Source organism: Strix aluco, chromosome 2 (genome assembly GCF_031877795.1).
Source record: "Strix aluco isolate bStrAlu1 chromosome 2, bStrAlu1.hap1, whole genome shotgun sequence".
NCBI lineage: Eukaryota > Metazoa > Chordata > Aves > Strigiformes > Strigidae > Strix > Strix aluco.
This window is the reverse complement of record NC_133932.1, coordinates 54,576,466-54,599,147: the sequence shown is the minus strand read 5'-3', so window position 1 is coordinate 54,599,147 and position 22,682 is coordinate 54,576,466. Positions and strand designations below refer to the sequence as shown.

At 38.9% G+C, this 22,682-nt stretch overlaps 2 protein-coding genes across 3 annotated transcripts in view; both read left to right on the top strand.

Annotated features, from left to right (window-relative positions):
* Nucleotides 1–22,682, top strand: part of TCEANC (transcription elongation factor A N-terminal and central domain containing) — a 196,211-nt gene that overhangs the window by 129,447 nt on the left and 44,082 nt on the right. The gene's annotated exons all lie outside the window — the stretch shown is intronic.
* Nucleotides 1–22,682, top strand: part of EGFL6 (EGF like domain multiple 6) — a 45,720-nt gene that overhangs the window by 9,646 nt on the left and 13,392 nt on the right. For both annotated transcript variants that reach the window (XM_074816892.1, XM_074816893.1), the window contains 5 exons: nt 2,062–2,181; nt 5,984–6,103; nt 8,626–8,760; nt 10,511–10,633; nt 18,662–18,988. In XM_074816892.1, coding sequence (XP_074672993.1) covers nt 2,062–2,181; nt 5,984–6,103; nt 8,626–8,760; nt 10,511–10,633; nt 18,662–18,988 — 825 coding nt within the window. The remainder of the gene's footprint in view (nt 1–2,061; nt 2,182–5,983; nt 6,104–8,625; nt 8,761–10,510; nt 10,634–18,661; nt 18,989–22,682) is intronic.

Here is a 22,682-nt window from a genome sequence, read left to right as displayed (position 1 = left end):
ACAACCTGTTTATTACACAATATCTTTCGAACAATATACTATAAAGCTATATGGCTAAGAATTTTGGAAAACTCCATCTTTTGCACTTTTTATGCTGCTCACAGGGAAAGAAGTAAATTCCTCAGTACCACTAGAGAGGAAAGTGAAACAGCAGCCGTGGTTGTGTGTCATAGATATGTAGGTATCGCTTACAACTTCAGCCTCTAAACCCAGAAGTTTAACCTCAAAAAAATTTGGCAGTTTAAATGTTACCAGAAGGTAACAGAAAACCCCCCAGCTTTTAGGAGTTTTCTGTGCAGTAACTCAAGCTGCATTTGATATGCCCTCTGTAGGCAACCAGATCAGTTCTGTGCACTTGCGGTAGATTCAGAGTCTGAGGCTTGGTGGAAGCACCTCACAGACCTACATGTGCAAATTGTCTCTTAGCTCCTTGGGCTGTTCTACCTTCTGAAGCACGGCCAGGAATTTTTTAGTGAAGTGGTGGCTGGCACAGGCCAGGAATGTCCCAGAGGTATTGCGATAGTATAGCCACATAGGTGGCCATGTTCCAGCAGCCAGGAATGCTCAGAGTCACTTTTAATTTACTGGCAGATGTAGCCTTGGTCTTACAGCAGAATGCCCTGCTGAGCAAGCTCAACATGAGCTAACTAAAATAACAGAGATAAGGGGACTGTATTAGTCTGCCACCAAGTCTGAGCTAAATTAGCCTTATCTCTATAGGTTCTCTTTTAGAGCTGTGTATGCTATCTGTGCATTACTGTGCATTGTCCAAGGCAGGTGCAGCTAAGCACTTTTGAAAATGTATGGTCTAAGAGGAATAACTTTTGTTGTTCCCAAGTTTGCACTCTAGTTTCTTTGTTAAGAGAGTCTTGGTTATTTAGTGGAGCCACAGTAGCACAAAAATCCAATGTGTTTTGCAAGCTCGTAGGTTGTTCTTTGTCAAACATACCCTACATTTAAATAATAGAATGCAATTCTCTTTTTATTCCCTGGACTGAGCTGTAACAAACACTTCTGCACATGTATAACCCCCACAAAGTTTTGCTTTGAGTGATCTGGAGTTTTTTCTGTAGTCTGCAGGGGGCATAGACGTGAGAACAGATGCTTCTCCCATTAGAAGTGGAGCTGCATAAACTCAGTGCTTGCTTGGAGAGTTGCACCTTTATTGAAATTATATTATTGGTCATATGTGCTATTAAACACATATTGAACCGGCTGTGTATGTTGGTGCATTCTGCCAATGAATTCTGTCTGTTTACTAATCAGGTTTCAAAATACAAGAGGTAGAGGTGTCAGTTCACAGAAGTCACAAGTACAGATGTTGTCCCCTTGTGATAGGACCAATACTGTTGTCAGCACTGCTCTGTCTATACCACCCAAATTAAACTTTTTAGGATTCTAGTTTTCACCCTGTGAAGGATAGCTATGGGGAATTTGAAATTAATTTAGTTTCTGCAAAGCCATTTAAATCCTGGATTTTGAGAAGGATTTAGGATCCTTTTATTCTCAGGATTTTGAGATTTTTGAGATTTGTCCTTTTACTCTTAGTCACGTAATTCTTATCATATATTGTATTTCATTTCTGCTACTGATAACCTTGGTGCCAATGTGTAGCTCAGGAAAAAAAAAATAAAATCATTGTTTCACTTTATCTCAAGCTGATTTGCTTCGTCTCTTAGTCTCATGGTTTTCCTTTCTAGTACAGAGGTCAACTGGAGGGCTAAAATCTCCAGCTAGAATCAGAGAAATCCAGGAAAATAACTCCCAGAAAAGAGACTAACTGGAATTCTCTCCCCACCCCTCCACCTCTTCCTAACAAGCTGCCAGATGTGGCCAGAGTTTGCATTAGTTTTTCAGGTGTAGAAGTCTGTGTATGTTAGTTTTGCTAGCAGTCTTTCAGCCAGATGGTCTGCTAACTCTCGTCTTGCAAGGGGCTGGCTCATTTTCAATCCAGGCGATTTTACTGTGGGGAATTCAAGGCATTAGGCAATATTATCCACCTATATGTATGAATATATGTATACAAACCCAGCACTCACTTCATTCCAATGACTTCTGCAGATCTGAACGAATGTGGACTGAAACCACGGCCCTGTGAACACAGATGTATGAATACACACGGCAGCTACAAGTGCTATTGTCTCAATGGGTACATGCTTATGCCAGATGGCACATGTGCAAGTAAGTAATAGAGCTGATAGGACAAGCACACCAAAATCATCTAATCTCATTTGATCCCAGCAGACTTTCTTCCTGAGTTGAATGGATTTAGCTTATTCAAGATAGGGTCTTTGCCTCAGCTCTCTGTTACTGTCAGCAGCTGAAAGAGGCTTTCTATTTGGCAGTACCTGGATAAAGTAAACTAGGTCATACTTGTATTTTGGTGTTCAGGGGAATTTTTGTCCTGCTAGAAGTAAAAATCTCTGATAGGGTTACTTCAGATGAAGGACAGCTAGTATAACCTTGGTGCATAATACTGCCATTTCATCTGTTGACTAAGGGTGAATTAATCTATCCAAGCAAAGCATCAACATAGACTACTTTTTACTGTGCTGAATTTTATACCATTGTTTCTTGTTTTACCTTTCTGTGCTCCCTGACTAATTTATTTTGTCTGTGTGTTGATATGCTTTCCATAGTTGCAAACATTTGTTCATTGAGCTAAGGCTTATCTAAACTGTTTTTCTACCTATTTTCTTTGCCTTTAAGCCAGCACGTAGTGGAAAGCATTCTGCTTTCTTAGCCAACCTGATTTTTCAGACCTGAGGAAGCTTCTTATTTTTCAATGACACTGTTTTGTTTGTAGAAAATACTTTTTTTCTTTACCTGAGCTGTTCCATACAGGTATTTTAGCTTTGAATTTCACAAAACCCTTGGTAACATGGTGATGGCCCTTCATGGAGTCCACTGGACTAGAGGATGCATCAGTTAGACACGGAAGCTAGCTGGTCTCAGCAGTGGAACAATCTGCTTGAGAGGTCTGTCCTAAACCAATGGGATGTAGCTGTATGGGGTGCAGCACAATCTTTCCCATGGATATGACAGAAAACCATAAACTCTGAAAGGCTTTGATCTCCAAACCTCAGAGACAGCCATTCACCAGGCAGGGTGTTCATCTGGTGAGTTTGCTGTCAGTCTTGGGGTAATTGGAAAAATACCCAGCCTTGGCAAACACTTGCAGGAGTGCAGGGTCTGCAGCTCTGGGGCAGATGGGAAAGCCAGAGCTCCTACTCTCTCTCTCTTATGGCAGGGAGACTGAAGTTGCCATGAAAGAGGCCTGGGGCCAGAGCTTTTGGAGGGTTTCCCTTCCCTGCATCACAGCTCAGGGTTGTGCCTCCGCATTACTAAGCATGGTGTGTATCACCGGCAGACAACAGCTGCAGGGCCCTGAGATCCCTGAGAAATGGAGATATACTCCTTCCATTTCATCCAAGATAATTTGTGTATCTGCTGACATCATACGCTGAGCAGTTTTCAGTAAGACCACTGTCTTAGGGACAGCTGAAGTCGGCAGAAGCCAGAACTACAGTCAAAAGAAACAATCTTTTGAGCCCAGCAGCAGTTTTGTCCTGTCCATCCCTCACTCCTGCTCCTCTGAGCACAAACACTTGCTGCAGCCACACTTCTGAACCATCAGAAAACTAGATCCAGGCCATAACTTACTATTTCTGCTGCATTCGTTTTAAGCCAGTCTTAGTTCAGGACTTGTTTCCTGATTTAAGAAACGCTGCATTTGTACCAAATTTGTACCAAATGTGCAGTTGCACCATCACTTGCTTAAGCCAGCACAAAAAGCTGAATTTCTCAGCAGCAGTGGTAGCCAGTGTCAAGTATATATGAAAAAATTACCTGAGCAGCTGTGAGCCCTGAAGTGTTTCCCTTCGGCACATAGAAACATTATTTCTCAATGAAACCCTGACAAACCCTGACACAGAATGAAACCAAATTTCAGGGGGAAAACCAGGTTTCCTGTAGAAGGGAAGTCTTCATTCTTCACAGCTCTAGTTAAGGAGGCAAAACATGTTCATCCAGCTTGTGCTTCATTAACCCAACCCGTCTGCCACCTTCCAGTTCCAAAGAGCCTTTATTTTCTTAAGCAGAAACTCTGATTTTAAAATGAAGTAGTAAATTATTTGCTCAAGCAGAAATTATTCTTGGTTAAGTTTAGCAGCCTCCTATTTCACTTAATGCTAACTTAAGCTTGTGCTTGGATGAAATACTGGGTTATTTAACCAACTGTATAATTCTCATCATTTTATTCAGGCAAACATTTTGAGCATATTGTTGCTCCTTTTGAATCAAATTCACTATGATGTAAGTCTCCTTAGCAAGATGAACCTAGTCCGAGCAGTCAGGCTTATCTGCAACCACGCCAAGGGACCGTGGAGCTGGAAGAAGGATATCAGAAGAATATGGCTTTGGGCCACAGAGAACCATTGCTTAAAATGGTTCTCTGTGGTCAGTACATAACCACAGAGGTTAGAAGGTTAGTATCTAACACAACATCACCCAAATTCTGCAGGGAGATACTAGATCAGATTAGCAGTTCATCTAAGCCAGTATTATGTCTAACCAAAGCCAGGAATAGGAACTTCAAACAAAAGAAAAAACAGACAATTACCAGTTAGAGAAGAATACTTCTTAATAAATTTCTTTATTCCCACTTAGAAAGTACATAATGTGCCAAAGTATTATGATTTACAGTCCATTTTTTAATTGCTACTGCCCGTATGTTCTCATTCATACAGAAGTAAAATGCTTTTGAAGATACAGTAAATTCTTGGCCTTGAATATTCATCACTTAGCCACAGATTCTAAACAAACCAGCCTAAGAAAAATAAGTTTATCACGGATTAAACAGATTGATTTTAATAGCACACAGAACTAATATACATTATATTTTATACTCCAATCACAAATAATATGGCTGTAGCTATATATGCACCTGCACACATCCCTGTCTTTTCTATACACTATTATGCACTGTTCTGAAAGTGCTAGTACCTCTGACAATAAACATGTTGCATTTTAAAATAAGTTTCATATCTTATTCTACCTAAGCGGTGAGCCAGTTTCAAGTTGTTGCAGTTGGTTTCTGTCTCAACTAAACTGACAACTGTTCCAGGCTTTCAACTTACAAAGAACCTATATACAGTTCTGTTTCTCTGAACACAGCCAGAGTGAACTAGCTGGAAATACTTTCTTTGCACACACCTCCATCTGTTCCAGTAAACACTTCCAAATGCTACTTCTCTCCCTGGCATCATAACACTGATGCTTCCTGGGTATCTTCAGGATTTTAGAAATGTCTACATACATACTTAATACATTTCTCTTACTCTCCTGGTAGGAGAAATGGGTCGCATAGGTCTCTCAGACAGTATCTAGGCCCCTACATTTCTATTTAGATGCTGAGCAAAATCATCTCCAATAATTCAGCCTCCTAACCAACCTGTGGCAACCAAGATTTCTCTTCTGGCTAGTGCCTCATTAGATTCAGATATCTGTTCCATAAAGGGTCAAAATAAAGGACAGTTTCTAAGTCCATCAGGCTAAATAGGTTTTAAAATCAAGTTAGGTACTAGAAACATATTTACTGGTAAGCAACTAAAACATTTCACTACTGAGTAGCAGTTTTCTGTAAGGTGAAACTGTTTCAATGGAAAATGTAAACCCCACTTTTTTGCTACTTTTAGCAGTTCAATCTCTGAATTTAAAAGGTAAGAAGTCACAGAACTGGGATCAGAATAAAAAGGAGGAATAAGGGCAGATAAGGAAAGAACAAAGTGAGGGGGAACGTTAAGATATATCCCATGGACTCCTGAATTGTTAATGTGTTAGTGTATAAACAGCTTGATTTATGATGAATGGAATTTTGTTGTTCTGATTAATTTTCTGCATTCACCCAGATCTAACTTAATTTTAAGTGGGTGATCCCAGCCAAGAATTTTCCTCTTTTTGTTATTTTAAATACTCTTTTCAGGTTCTAGGACATGTGCCATGGTGAATTGCCAATATGGATGTGAAGAAGTCAAAGGGGAGGTGCAGTGTCTTTGTCCATCAGGTGGTCTTCAGTTGGGACCAAACAGAAGGACATGCATCGGTATGGTTAGAGAGCTCACTCTCAGCTTCTTTTTTATAGGATCCCAAAAACCTGAAGATTCTGGGGAAAGGTTAAGAAGTAGTTAGCCCTCCTCACTGGCTTGAATAATGCTTCTTGTTACTCACTGTGTGATGTGAAGCTTGCATGCTTTTTTACTAACTGTTCTTGTAATATTGGCCATGTAGTTCTTTGGGCAAGTCCCATCCCCAATAAATAATTGAAAGTTTTGACATGATTTGGAGTCATTAACAGATTCAGTTTCTCCCTATTGCTATGAGGCCATTAAATACAATGCTTTGCCTGCAGGAAGTTGTCCTACTGACATAATGCCTTATAGGATTTGGGCGTTGTGTTTGGATGGGGTTTTCTTTTATTGTGATGACCCATAATACAAACTTCTGAATTTTTCTCCAGAAGCCTCAGTATCACTTTACCAAGTGATGAAGAAAGCATTGCTTATAACACTTGGTACTGTTCTGTGATACTCATCTGACAAAGCAGTGCTATAGCATTGTAATTCAATGTTGAAATTGTACCCATTTTAATATTGAAGCTAAATGAGCTCCTTTCAAAACCTGATAGGTATGAAACAAAACCTCCAAAGCAGACCACTCCAACTACTAGAGAAGAAGGGGCAGTGAAGTACATGTCAGGGAGTAGCAGGAGCAGGGTAACCATCTCTAGGTGGCCCTGCTTGAGCAGCACGGTTGGACCAGATGACCTCCAGAGGTCCCTTCCATCCATCCTCAACCATTCTGTGAAAAAACTTTTTTGCAACAAGTGCTATTTACTAAAATGTCTTTAGCAACATACCTAATAATACTGATGATTTTACATTTTACATTGGTTTTACAGTCTTTCTGTCACAATGGTGCAGGTCTTTCAGATCATAAAGGACAGCTTGGACATGATATGTTACAGGCAAAGAAGAATAACAGTAGCTAATCTATTTCAGATGCTGCTTATCAATACATACTGGTTGAACGATCTCTACAGCTTAAAGAATATTATAGATGTTGAGAGGTTTAACATTCAAATACAAAATATTAATTTTAGCTCCATTGGCCAAAACAATATTACACTTAACATTTCAAACAAAAGATTAAATAAATGCATTGACCAAGAATCACTGCTGTATAAAAGGACAGTTACTATATGAATCGTTCTCTTTAACACACAACTGTAATTTCAAGTCACATATGAAGGTTGTATGGCCTGGGACTACTTTATCACTTTTAGGAGCTATCAAATAAACCCATACGGATACTTGGCTCAGCTTCCAAACAAAGACTCCAACATGAGAATGGTATTTCTTTCTTTCAAATGAAATGAGTTTGTAATTGGAACTGTCCTGCTTTGAGTAATTAGCAAGGCTCTTGGACCACCACCAGTCATGTTAACATTTGTTTGAATTATTTAAGAGCTATGTGAAGGTGAACATTGTAGACATACATATTTAAATACGCTAGACAAGATGAGTGATTCTCTTATATCTCTTATTGAATTATTCAGGCAATTATTTTTATTCTTTTGTATTGAGTTTATTTGTATTTACCTTGCCTGCTCAAATGGATTTTGGAGAATGCTGATACATACAATAGAAGTTAAAATAGAAAAAAGGTATGTCCAGTGGTTGGAAATATCAGATCCCTTCTTTCTGCATGACTTGTGGAATGTCATCAGTTCTAAGATGGCATCTTCTTGTTGTATAGCATAATAGATGCTTAATATATTATAAGATGCTCTAATGCTCTGGTATTAGTCACAGAAACACTATAAACAGATAAGCATTTGAAGATCCCTGGCTATTAGTCAAGCTGTAAAGGGCAGTAGTGTGGTACAGTGTATTATGTGCAAAGTCGCTGCTATGTGCTAAAATGTGATAGAGGAGGAAGGACAAATGCCAAATATCATCATTGGCACTATTTTAAATTTGACGTTACAACAAACCAAGCCAAATTAATAACATCTAATTACGGTGGTTGTTGAATAATATTCATAGGCTCCTCCTATACCAAGCTTCCTCCTCCTCTTTCCAAAATGTCTGTTCCTGTTATCTACCTTGCTGGGCAGGCCACTTGCAGTCTGGAAACTCTCTCCCCACTATGTCTTGACTTAGCCCAGCAAGGGGAGCTGCAAAGATTCAGTAGAAGAGTTGCTGCTGCTCTCCATTTCCTGTTTCTGGGGCTTTCTCTTAAACTATTCTCTGACATTTCCCTTCTCATGGAAATAATGGAATTTGTGGAGTTCCTCCCGACCTACTGGGGAGAATCCCCACTGCCAGTTACCCTAGCTTTTACCATGCCAAGTCCAAAAATCTTCCATAAAGTTAGTTCACATTTTGCTCCTTCATTCATATGAGCGCATGCAAAAGCTATCCAAAAGTGTGAAATTATACGACTTATTTATTAAACAACTTGTGATAGCCAAGACCAAACCATTCCTGTTCAAATCCCAACTAGTTCTTGCTTTACCATTTTACCTTCTCATGGATCTGACCAGCATCTCTTCTCCTGCTTTAGACATTGATGAATGCTCCACTGGCAAAGCTGTCTGCTCTTACAACCGCAGATGCATCAACACATTTGGAAGCTTCTACTGCAAGTGCCAGCTTGGTTATGAACTGAAATACGTCAGCAGCCATTATGACTGTGTAGGTAAGATTTAGCCCATGGACTTTCTTTATTAATTCTTTTTCATTCCCACACTGTGCATCCTTCCTGTCGTTGCCTGAAGCATGTTGGCCTAGTCCAGGGGTACTGCCTCAGAAATGGATAAAAGATGTCACGCTGAGAATATTCTTGGTGGCACTTTGAATTTTTCTCTGGGTTTTCTCTGTGGCCTAATGAAAAACCTAATCACTGGAGCTTTCAAATTCAATTGCCTCATTGTACCAAGTCAAGATGTGCAAGTTAGCAACAGCTGACTACAAAGAAGTGCTATTTCTAGTACGGGTTTAGTTGAAAAGCCATTTTTTTTTGTCCTCTTGGCTTTCAACCTGTGATGAGCAAGCAGTCCCACAATCTTGTTTTGCTTTTTTTTTTGTCTTGTTAATGAGGAATGTGTATCAGGTGCCTTCATGACTGTAAAAACAGTTTGGGACTTTTTTTTTAGAAAAAGTATGACAATAGTAGGTTTTAATTACTTTTCCAGTCTCTCTTGCATGCCTAAGTTTCTCCCAAACAAAAATAAATAGAGGCAAAAAGTTATCTTGACATGCTCAGGTGTTAAAATAAATGTTCGAACTCCTGTTTCAATCCATTAGCTGAATGGTAGAAGAACAGCAAAATATGTTACTGCAGCAGTATTGTTCAAGCAGTTGACTACACAGGGCCTGGAAGGGTTGGAACTACTACAGGAAGTGCATACAAAAGAGAATTCATAGGTTTTGTTTATATTTGCTTGGTATTGGGAGTTAGGAGTGGGAGGGAGATCATAAGGAAGGATTTGGAGACTCAAGTTTGCATTTCCTGTTGTATGCAAACCCTTAGAGTCTTAAAGTGGAAAAAATACTTTTTCATACAATATGTGTGCATGGGGGAAAAACTGGAGAGATCTCAGTAGTCAGGATTTTACCTGCAAACCTGAATCTCGCTTTCAGATGTACCATATTTTTGAGTCAGTCTTCCTGCTACTTGTCTCCTAGCTGACTTACATTATGAGAGGACCTGTCAGCTGCTAAAAATGAAGCAATCTGGATAAAATGCAAGTGGTGCAAAAATTTGTGCACCAACTTGGCTCCCTTGTGGGAGAATTAAGAACCATCTTTGTGATGTAGTAAAATAAACAAAAAGGAGAACAAAATCAATTACTCTTGATGCCTGTACATTTTGCTGTCAGTTGAATGTAGTATTTTCTACTGATTTTTTCCTGATTATACTTTTTTCATACAGTGTCATATGTATGCTGGAAGGTTAGAGAGAGAGAGAGAGAGAGAGAGAGAGAGAGAGAGAGATAGATAGATAGATAGATAGAAGATCATCTTGGCATGCTCAGGGTTACTTTCCATTGCATTTCTTCTACAGTGAATGAAAGAATTAGAAAGATTTGGTGAATTGTTTTTTAATTGATGTCACATTCTCTTGCTGCCTTTTGCATTTTGTTAATAGAAGAGTGTGTACAGCCTACAGTTTGAATCCCGTTCTGTCAGAAAATCACTACATTCACTTTGTCTTTACTGTGATGCTCCACATTCTCCATGGATGCATATGCCAGTAGTTGTGTAGTTGGAGCTGATGCTAAGCATTCTCTCCTAGTGTGAATTCTTCTGCCTTCAATGTTCTCTGGACTGTCTTGGTCTAACACTACTGCTTCCAATATCTGGAAACAGATGGCTGGCATAAACAGGCTGTCATGAAGCTTAGGTTTCAACACAGTGTTCACTGAAGCATTTCTATCTTTCCCTAGATGTAAATGAATGTGTGACAAATACACACAGGTGTAACCTTCATGCAGAGTGCCTCAACACCGAAGGATCCTTCAAGTGTAAATGTAAACAGGGCTACCGAGGAAGTGGATTTGATTGTGCTGGTGAGTACCACTGGATGTCAGGAATAGGGCTATATTGTTTTTCTCCAATAATTGATGGTTATAAGGCATTTTCTAGGAAATGTCATGCTGAACAGTGCTGCAATACCAACCAAGCAAGACCTCTCCACAAAATAATATATTAATTGTAAGGGTCATGGTATAGTTAATACAAGTATTATTTTTCACATTAATTTTGCCTATGAGTCCCCAAGTCTCATAGTATCACTAGGAATTGCAAGTACAACAGAGAAGAGAATTTGTCCTGAAAAAACACAGAAAATAGCTTTAAAAACTCTACTGTGTATTTTCCTTGAACTCCCATGGCTAGCCCCTTGAAGGGCTGTGCAGTCCCTTTCAGAAGAGTTTCAAGCTAACTTAGGAAAATGTGATAGAAGGGAAGAAAGCCATGACTTGTGTGCTAAACTATTTTCACTTATAATTTTGCCTTTGTTTGTCTATTGAATATTGAAGACCTCCTATAAAGATGTCATTGCCTGGTTCTAACTGAATATGACCTTCCAAGAAGAAAGAAGGACAGGCTGTTCTTGTCTTTACATTTAAAATGAACCTTTTAATTTAACCTTTATTAAACCTGGCAGAGGTTTCTCCTGCAAGGTCGTTAGAGATATTTTCCTCAGGAGGACATCTGAGGCCTGCTCAAATTTTTTTAATAAAAGACATTGTGAAAACATTTTAAAAGTTCTTATCTATAGCAGATGAAATCTACAGAATATATATACCTTTTTTCCCATGTCTTTTTCAACTAATCCTTGATCAGGTATGTATTATGATTATACTTCATGGTCATGGATGTTCTGTGAGTTTCTCTATTGATGTTCCTACTCCCATTATAATAGTAATTGAAACCTCCAATATTGCATCGATAAGTTAAACTTTTGTTAAGTTTCTACTTCCGGTAAAAAATGTTGACTTTTAATGAGAAAAACTAAACACACAAAAACCTGACTGGTGCTGAAAGGTTTGATTTGGACACAGATTGCCACAGAAGAGCTGTTTAGGTTCTTCATGCTCAAATTCAATGTTATGAGCCAGTTTCCTTGCTAGACCACATCCCTTGTGATACGTCACTGCAGCTTACTGCAATGGAAGCATGCAATGGGGCTTGAGACCTGACTGAATATCAAAGGAAACTGACATGACGCATCTTGATATGGTTCTTTTAAAACAAAATGTACCACAGATGAAATGTTAAACAAATACATCTCTGAGCAAAAAAGTCTGGGTTTGGTTTTGGTTTTTTGTTGTTTTTTTTTTTTTTAATGAGAAGCTGAAAATTTCAAAGGAAAATCTCCTTTTGACCAAGTCTACGTATAAAACATTCTTTCCTCAAGCAGAAACAATTCCACAGGAATGCTTCTCGTATTATGTACAAAAGAAATATTTTAGCTTGTTGAGAGGCTATGACACATTTTTTAATGTCTAGCCCTGTAAAAAAATCAGTGCTGAAGACAGATGATTTCTGTCTTCTCACTGGTCTTTCTGTTAAATTGTTTGCTCTCTCTCTGCATACTTTCTCATGTCATATTTCCAATTACTGAAGACCATTAGTTGTTTAGAAGAGGAAGGAGCCATGCATTCATAAACTTAGTAGAACACAATAAATGGAAAAGAGATTTAATACAGAGAGGATAGAGAAATAACACACAATAATGAGAGAAATCAGAGCCATAGGCAGAAGGTCAAAAGGCAAGGGTCTAGCTAGAAAGATGTATACAGCAATAGAAGGGAAAAAAACCAGAGTCAGTGGTAGGTAAAACCAGAAGAGCAGTGGTGCTAAGAAAAGACTGGTTTCTCTGGTGGTAATTCCCACACATACACCTTTTTTTTAAAGAGAAGAGGAGGAGCTTCTTTTAACCTTAATGTTTCAATAGTTTATTTTTACTTCAATCCTCAAAAAAATCTGATCAGTGTAACTAATGGGGGCAGGACATGCATTTTGCTATTGGAGAAAATGTTTTTTCAGTGACACAAACACCAATTAGATGTACCAGTCTACACTGAAATGCTAAATGTTCTCCATGTCATACGTCGATTATGGAAAAACCTTGGCTTTACTGAAGCCAAAGGAAGTTTTGCTACTGGATTTAATAGGATGAGAACACCATCCTGGGAATTTGGGAGCTGGAGGCTGTGGCTTCACATTTCTTTTGGTGGCAGTTGCTGCAGCTCCTGCAGCCCATCCCATCACCCAACAGATGGGCCTGGGGTTATGCTAAAGCTAAATGAAAGGCTTCTTAAATATGTCTTCAGTACTCTGCATAATTATTCCCACAGGGTCCCATTTTCACAGGGAAGCATTAATTCTTTACAGCAATTGTCTCTAATATATAATAAACTGGCTACCATGGCAGCAGTATTAGCTTTTTATAAAAAATGAAAAACATTTCAATATATATCTTACTTTTCAGACTATGAAATGACAGTAACTAAGCACATTGTTTATAATGAAACTTCTATGGCTACATCTCCTCATGCTACAAAATAACCTAATAAATCAGGTAATGTAAAATTCACCTTTGCGCAGAAGTTGGGGATATTCTTTCATTTAATTTGTGTGTCAATATACTAACTTAGGAGAAAGCTGCTGAAACATCAGGCTGAAAACAGTGGTGCTTGCGTGGATATGACCTGTGCTTGTTCAGGCACCGTTTTGCCATTCAACACTCCTATATGCATGAAATGTTGGAGGCTGTTTCTGAACTCTCTCTAGTATACATTTCATTTGAGAATCCATAGAGATGTAACCTTTCAAATGCTCCCTAAAAGAGTCCTGGCCATTTCCACATCTGGCCTCTATCTTGCTGCAATCTGTTGCTATTCTCAGGTTCATGTGTTTCCTGATTTCCTATTGTGCATTGAAAAACCACATTTCCCTCACCACATGCTTCTATGTGTATTTCAGCTTTTATTTAGGAATAGAGTCTCACAAGCTTCCATAAGCAATTAAGATTCCTAGGGGGAAAATGAACCTATTTTTGATTCACTTTTTTTGGTACAGAAACCAGTACAAAATCACTACAAAATAACAGGAAAAAGCAGTACTAACTTAAAGCCTACAACCTTCAGGCGTCACTCTAAGAAGCTCAACAATGACACTCTTGTTATTGCCTGACTGGGGGCAGAGGTTACTATTCTTCCTTATGCTTTACTGGGTATTTAAATGGCAATACAAAGTCATGCCAACTCTCTCTGTGCCTCTTGTATTAGTCATGTTCCTATTTGCTCATAGGGTAACCTCTAAACCCCATATATGATTTTGCTTTCTTATTAACTTGCCATTCCTGAGAAAAGGTGGGTTTGACATAATGAAATTTCAAAGCTTAAAAAGTGATTCTGTTGTATCATTGGTGAGATTCTTACAGTTCAATTCAGTATGGAGCCAAATACTGCTGTCATCCTTTAATAAATAACACTTAGGCTTTTGTCATCCCACATTTCCTACTGGAAGCATTGATGGCTGGCATAGTCATGTATTAAGCAGAGTCCAGTGTGATGAACTTGCCCTGATTTCCCAAAGCATCCTTCCCTAAATAAGATGGTAAGAATTTTAGAAATTAAATAGGCTGGGAATATCTATTGTTAGATGATATTCCATGGTCCTTAAAAGAGAATAACAGTCTAGAATCTGTGTTTTAACCTATCTATGAAAGTTTTCAGGCTCTCTTAAGACTATCTAAAAGAGGTTGAGAACTTTCAGAATGGTTTCTGAAACTATGTCCTGCTGATCTAATCTTTACTCACATCTACAGACTCCACCTAAATGTGGTAAATGGTTGTCTGTATCCCTCATCCACTCTCCAACTTTTATATACAGAAGCTACAAAGGGAGTTACAAAAGGATTTGTAAGACAGTCACCTAGACTTGTCTCTCACCAGATTTTTAAATATATTGCTGGGTGTGAAGGTGGAAGCAGTGCAGGGCCTGCTGGAGTGCAGACCAAGCTGTCTCCTATTGCAGGCCCCTTATGTTCAGTGCCCCAGCAAGTGCTGGCTGCGGTCACAGGTGTGTGGGATGAAAACAGATCACTGTCTGTCCCTCTCCTGAATCATCCCCTGAGTATTTCTCTTTACACAATGCAGCACAGAGATGGGGGATTGGCATCTGCTCTCTTTAATTTTTCCAACTCAACTTTCACAACTTGATCATCAGACATCGTACACCAAGCCGTTTCTGTGGTCTTACAATATTGTACAGCAACTGATGACAGAAAAGTTTTATTTTTAGCCCTCAGCCACCATTTGCCTTTGGTTTTCCACCTCTTGCTTTAATTCTCTCTAATTCAAAGAAACAAAATCCCTTTGAAAGCTGAAATCTTTTCATGTTAGGGCAATAAACACAAACTGTATAAGAGCAGGAGGCATTAATCTACATGCTTCCTCATAGCAGGTGCATAAAGAAGAGCTGGGATGAAATGCACTACATTTCTTTTCACTTTCCAAAATTCTCCATGCAGTCATGTGGATGGATAAATGCACAAAAGTTTGTGAGCAACACCTGTGCATTTATATACATGTCTTGGGACAGAGGGTCCTGAAAAATCACTACCTCAGCTGTAGCACCCCAGATTGTCAGAGAAGGTGAGCTGTTCATTCAGGCAAGTCCACAGGCAGTGGATTTCAACACAGGAGTTTAAGGTCATCTATCCTTACACTGGATTATTCCTCCTGCAATTTATAGGTAGACATAAAAAGCCTTAAATTGACACCTCTGGCTACTCTAATGCTGAATGCAGGTTAAAAGGATACTAGTGATATATCCTAAAATATGCTTGGTGTCTAGTCCTTCTTTGTCCCCATGAGCATGCAGATTTTCATATTGCAGCACCAAACTGGAGTCTGCAAGCACACGGGGATTTATACACTTTCATCCCCCTATTTTTGTCACTTCTGTCAGCTGATTTTCTGCACTGCTTAGTTTTGCACATACAAGGAGATTGGTTTTCTAACACCACAGAGGAGGTTATTTTGTTGAGCTGTAAAAAGTCTTCATTTCATTAGGAAGACTTCAAAGCAGAAACTAAAAACAGATGTTCAGATTTGCTGAGCAGTTAGTCCTGGCTTGAAAATCTCCATAGCCTCTTTATTAACAGCCTGAATTTTCTTGTTACTGACTGTCAAGAGGAAATTTGTTTGGAATGAAGTTTTCCTGTTAATTTTTATTACTGCATTCTGAGTTTAGGCCTTACATCCTTCATGACATCATCCTCCAGAGTAAAGGCTCACTTAGTGGAGTATTAGTAAAGAGTTTACTGGCAAGTATCTGACAAGCAAGGCTACCAGTTGTATCCAAAGGAAAAGAAAAACAAAATCCTCAACTTTTTTTTTTTTTATTGGCATCCACTTACTTTATACTTCCAGTTGCAGCCTCAGAACACCTGAATGCTCCAGTGAGCACGCCAAGAGAGTCTGATTCTGTTTCTGGGATACTAAATAGCATGCAGTTGCATTTGCCATAAATAAAATGTGATAAATTCAGAGTGATAGAATTGTATTTTCTAGGAGCAAATATAAATTCAGAGAACTTTCCCCTTTTCCTGCTAGACTACGGTTCTATTTTATTAACTGGTGTTTTTTCTTCTGCTATGTTTCTACGAAAAGGAACACAGAGAAAAAAGTACTACCCAAGGTTATAAAGTTTTTGTTACTACAAAGTGAGGAGCAAAATAGGAACATATTCTTGCCCTGATAATGCAATCACTAGACAGCAAAAGCAGAGGGAAATAAAAATAGTAGACTTCCCCCACCATTTGTGATCCAATAAGACTGTAGGCACTGCAGCATCAATACTGATTGAGAATCAAAGATGGGAAACAGTATATAAGACTATTCTGATCCTTTGGTAGAAATAGTCTCCATCTATGGAAGAGCTTTTGTACAGTGCACTGGAACTGCTCAGCTCTCATTATTTCCCAGGTACTTCACACAAAAGACTTAAATTGCAGAAGGCTATCAATATCTTATGACATGGGTGTGCTATCCTACTTACCAGTCCTTCTTCCTCACCCACACAGATTCAGGCTGTGGCCAGCACTAGAGGGATAATTGCATACTGACTGGTCATGTCATAGCAGTCATGACATCCTGAGTTGATTCAAAATCCTCATTGTCTCAAGCCTCAAGGTCCATTGCCATGGACTTTAAACCCCAAGGATGCTCTCTTCCTCAGTAGCTCTGGCACTATGACAGGTAGGGACTTGGTTAACTCTAGTGGAATCCTTATGGTGGGATGGGATCATCTCGTAAACTAGAACTCCTCAGATTTATGTCTTCTCTAAAACTTGCATATTTGTCACACAAACCCTTCCAGACCTAGTTCTGGCACAATGGCAATCCTTGACTAATGTCGAGCAGCAACTGATGTTGCTGATAAAAAGCAACACCTGCAGTACTGCCATAATTTCTCCTTTGAATTTGCTTTGTACTGTACACATACCTTGAACAAACTGATCTGAAGTAGTCCTGGCTTTAACCCTCAGTTATGATTTGGCCATCAGCACAAAGAGCCATCAGTCTTTGTCAGATGATAGAAGAGTACATCTGTAAGGGACTAAAAGAGATCAGTTACTCTGTTCTTTTGCTCTGAGGCAGATCATATCCAGCATATTAATGACATATGGTAGCCTAACAATTTTTTAAAACTTCTAGTGATACAGCTCAAATTGTCTAAGTGGCTTGCTCCTATGTTTTACTATCCTATAGCAAGGATAGTAAGCAAGTTTTTCATAATATGTAACTAAAATCTATCCTCATTTCACGTAAACTGATAATTTTCCTATCTTAAGAGAACATGGAGAACAGCTGGCCAACATACTGTCTCAAAGGAGCCCTTTGTGCTGCTACTGAGTCCCACCACTGGTGGAAAATCGATGCTGCCTCCCCACATCCCTACAAATGCATCCTCAAATGTGTTCCTATAAAAAATGTCCCTCATTCAAGCATCCAAACATAATTTGATGATTATAGAGAGAGGAAAACTGAATTTTGAAAGAAATAAAAGGCTTGTGTCTTGAAACTCAATACATTGACAAGGAAAGCATGATTTGAAAATCAGGGCTGCCATATAAATGTAAAAATTTCCTCTTACCAATGAATGTTTTTGAGTTTTTGCCTGGATATAGAATATAATTGACTTCCTTATACTTCATAATAGGGAAAACCCCAAATTCTGATATTTTTCTTTTGTTTTACAAATTTAAACAATCCCGATTGACTTTTACCCCACTCTTAAGTTTTTCACTTCTGGCAGCCTTTGTGTTTCAGAGCAGAATCCAAAGTTGCAAGACAACACAAGGCTGGCTATCCTTTCAGTATTTTGTACCCAAGAGGAATCATAAAATAGTAAAAATCTAGGAAATTTTACACTTATGTTCTAGTCACCTTGGAATTGCAAGATAATAATTTGGTATTCTTGGATGCTTCTCTGAATTTTTGGGGTTTACCCCTTAGAACTAAATATCCCCTAGAGCTAAATGAACTGTGATGGAGCAGCTTGATGTCTCTTCTCTCAAAATACACTCCATTTCAGTGGCTTTCTACCTGTCATGCAAGGAAAGTTAGGCCAGAGAAGTTCACAAAAAAAAAAGCTAAGAAAAATGCTTATTGCTAGTAGGCTGACATTTGTTATGCAGGAAATCACACCTCCATGGACAATTTTTTAGCAGTTCACAAGTTGAAGAAGGATAATTCTTTTTTTTTTACCCAAGCTCCAGTGTAAAAATAATTAATGTAAGGTGCTCTATGGTCTGTGTTATACATGAGTCCAAATGAGGTTATGACAGAGGGTAGCTTTGGTCTTTTCAGTGTAACTCAAAACAGAAGGTTGTCTGTACAACAGAGCTAAACACGTGCATGTGTATTCAGTTCTGTGGAGAGCTGAACTTACATCTCATAGTAGAGAATTTGGCTGTATGGGTCTATGGACATTGTAAAGGACACTATGATGCCATTTATAAATGTTGTCACTGCTGAATGGTTCCTTAGACAAATATATTTTCTTCTTGGTTCTAGTTATCCCTGAAAAGTCAGTGAAGGAAATTGCAAGAATCCCTGGAACAGCTAAGGACAGAATTAAGAAACTTCTTGCACATAAAAAAAGTGTGAAAAAGCATGAAACAATCAAGAATGCGATCCCAGAAGCAGCTGTGACACCATCTTCTAAGACCCACTTGCAGTTATTGGACTATGAAGATGGTATTGATCTTCATGGGAGCTACAGTGAGGAAGAGAAAGAAACTGAAGCTACTGCAGAAGAGGCAGAAGAGGCAGACAAAGAGGAGAAGGAAGATTATGAGAATCAAATTGACCATGAGCAAAGCCTTAGAGGAGATGTTTTTTGTAAGTGTCTTCATTATTTTAAAAATCTGGTTTCAATGTAAAAATATATATAAACACAAAATCATCATTAAACATTACAGCCATTTTATCAGAATTTACTTGTAGAAAACGAAAAGCAACCTAACATACCTACTGGTGACACTAAAGGTACCAAATCTCCCTTTTAGGGGAATCTGTCTGCAGTCAATGTGAGCAGAGAGGGAGAGCACCATCCTGACAGGCACTCTGCAGGCTGTGCTTTCAGAGCAGCTTAGACATAGCACATAGCTTCTCCCCATTTTCTTCACAAAAGCCCCAGCAAAACAAGATAGTGTGCTGCTTCATTACGAGAAAGACAATAATTACATTTGTTTCATGATAGTCACAGTCATCATCTTAAGTAGTGTGCATTGTTCAGAGGAAAAACAGGCTTTGGTGTCCTTGTGTTTCAAATAATATAGACCATATAATAGGCACCACTGTTGCTTATGTCATTCCCAGCAGAAAAATAACTATGTGAATCACAGAGGGGAGTTTTTATCTCTTTTGTTTAAATGTGAGAGTTTATCTGAATGGACAATCTCAAATTTAAAACAGTTGATGGTATTTGACCAGGAGTCTTGCTTAATTTCTGACATTAGTCATTTATCAGAAAGATTGACATAGGTTTCCTCAGTCTGCTTTCAGGTGTTTCCTTACAACTATTATCTTGTATGCTAGGCAATTTCTTGCTGTGTTCTTTAAAGTTTTCAAATGCATTTTAATTGGGTTTTAGTACATCTGGCTCAAACATTCTTCAAGGTAGTGGCAAAAACATGTAATATAAAAATACACCCTGCTAATAGTTTATTTGTGATACTTTCTCTTTTCCAAAATATAGAAAAATAATAAATACTATCCCACAGTAATTAAAATTATGCACCATATTTCACAATGATAAAAATGAACACAAATGAAGTTTAATATAGCATTCAAATTGTTGCTATTTGATTTGAAAAGACACATAATTTTTTTAAAGGAAAGATCATTTTAAAGTCCTCTAGAAAAAATGGTCTGTAATCTTGCTACTGTAAAAAGGCAAAAAAAAAAAAAAGTGATTATTCACCTAAATGCATTTGAGAATACAGGCTTCTTTGCCAAAGGCACATTTCTCCTAAAATTGCCTTTTTTAGGTTTTCAGTGGTAATTGGCCCATTTCAGGTCAGGCTAAGGATATAGACTAATATTTCTTCCCCAAATTATGCTAGCGAGCTGCTAAACAGAGTGAAGTCAGGTCTTTGTTCACCAACCTCCTCCCTTCCTGCAAATATTAACAGCGGGTGCTTATGGCATATTTCAAGTTTTCTGACAATACCAAATGGGGGAGTGTGACCCATACGCTAAAGGGCAGTGCTGCTATTAAGAGGGACCTGGCCAGGCCGTGGAGATGGGCTGACAGGAACATTATGAAGTTCAACAAAAGCAGATGCAAAAGGCAAGAAAAGCCTTGTGCAACATTACAGACATGGGATGACTGCTTAGGAAGAAGCTTTGCAGAAAAAGGGAAGTGGTTCTTCCCCTCTATTTGGCACTTGTGAGACCACATCTGATGTGATGCATCCAGTTTTGGTCTCTTCGTTACAAGACAGATGAGGACATACTGGCATGAGTATAGCAGTGCTCCACCAAGGTCAGGTGGTGGTAAATGGTAAATGAGGAGAGGCTGAGAGTAACTGTTTTTTTCAGCCTTAAGAGGAGAAGGCTAAGGGGAGATCTTCCCCTTAGCTGTCTTCAACTATCTAATGGAAGGTTATAGAGAAGGCACAGCCAGACTTTTCTTGAAAATATACAGCAATAGAACAAGAAGTAATAAATACAAATGGGAACAAAAAAAATTCTGATTAGATATAACAAAAAGAATATTTTACCATGAAAGTGGACAAAAATTGGTACAGGTATGCAGAGAGGTTGTGACGTATCCATCCTTGGAGATGATACTCCTAACACAACTGAGCTGGGCCTTGAGCAACCTCCTGATCAGGAGGTGACTAGGTGACCTACAGATGTCCCTTCCAACCTACATAATTCTATGATTCATTCTATACTTTCAGCTGAGCATTTCAAAGCAGTTTAGAAAATAGTGGTATCCAGTGTGTGTAGACCTGCATCCTGGAAGACACTTAGATGCCTCTCTGGTAATGTAAGCACATAAGCTCACAAGTCAGGAATCAGTGTTATTTCTAAAATATCAGAACAGGTGTCACTTGGCCACATGCAAAAATACACTTATGCATGTCAGTTTTTAACCAGACCAAATGGTGAAAAGTTTCTGGCTAACGGTGTCATGCCTCCAAAGTTGAGGATGCTGTGCTCAGGATGCCACTCTCCCTCTGGCCAGCCACACCAGATTCATTTTGCAAGCCTCAGCCTATTGCTTTACTCAGCCTTTCACTTCTGACAAACTTATGCCGCTTCCTATCCATCTTCTAAGGATCCCTTCATAAATCACTTCCCTAAAAGAGGTAGCAGGTGCAGGAGCTGAAGCCAAATTGGGGTTGAAGTTTTCACTGGATGGCAAGCTGTCCTTAGGGTTCAGCCTTACCATGCTGGTACTGCCAAATGCATTTGAGAGTCTCAGGCCAAAGGATTAAGTGACTTGCCTCTGTTCTCTCACAAGAAGCAATAAAGCCCAGGTCTTCTGACAGCCAATCTCATACTTTTACAATTAGAGAATTCTGTTTCACACACATTTCCACTGAAATACTATCCTAAAGAAGGACATAACTCTTCCCAGTCATGATAATTAATCCAAAGCTGGCCATAATTTTGCAGGAAGTATGGAGAAAGTGAGCAGAAGACAGTTGCAATATATATGTCAACTTTTGTTAAGACTAGGTTCTCAGGTACTCAAGCTTCTTCATGAAGGTAAGTTGACGGGGAGCTTGCATGTGCCAAGAGAATGGTGTGAATTGACCAGCTCTGGTAGTACCAGATATGTTCAGCTAGATTTGGTTAGACTGGGAAGGACTCAAAATGATTGATTAATTAACTGCAAAATGCTAGTGGAACCTGAAGGTATATTTACCCTCGGCAAGAGTGTGCTTCTCCGTAGTTGTGATTTTTGTAGGGACAAAAGATTTTCTTTCCAAACAGAATTGCAAGAATATTGCTAGTCTAGCACTTTTAGGGGCATAGGACTAATAAGTTCTGTTAATAGTTATTGTAAATAATAAATAAAAGTAATGCTGTTATTAATTATAGTGCCATAAAGGACTGTGGGCTTTTCTGCTTCCTCAATTGTGAGGGAAGACAGCCCATTAGAAAAAAAAATAATCCAAGTCAGTCCTCCTATCCCTTTTTGCCTTTCTGGGATGGCAGACCGGCTGGCTGGCTGGCTGGCTGGCTGGCTGGATGGATGGATGGATGGATGGATTGAGGGAGGTAGCTCAGATATTTCAAAAGGTTTCTTCTGTAACCTGCTTGGACAGGTCAGGAAGGATTGCCAGAAATAGTGCCCCTAGGGTAGGATCACCCTCTTTTTTTGTTAAAAGAACATAGGGCTCTGCTCTCTCTGCCTGGTGATACAAGGGGGACATGCTCTCCTGTACTGGGCTACATGACCTGATGCAATTGCAAAGGGTAGATCGTGTAACCTTCCTATTGAGTACTTAGTGCTACACTATTTGGAATGCATTCATTTCCCAGATTTCAGTTTGCATGAGAGCACACAGGGAAA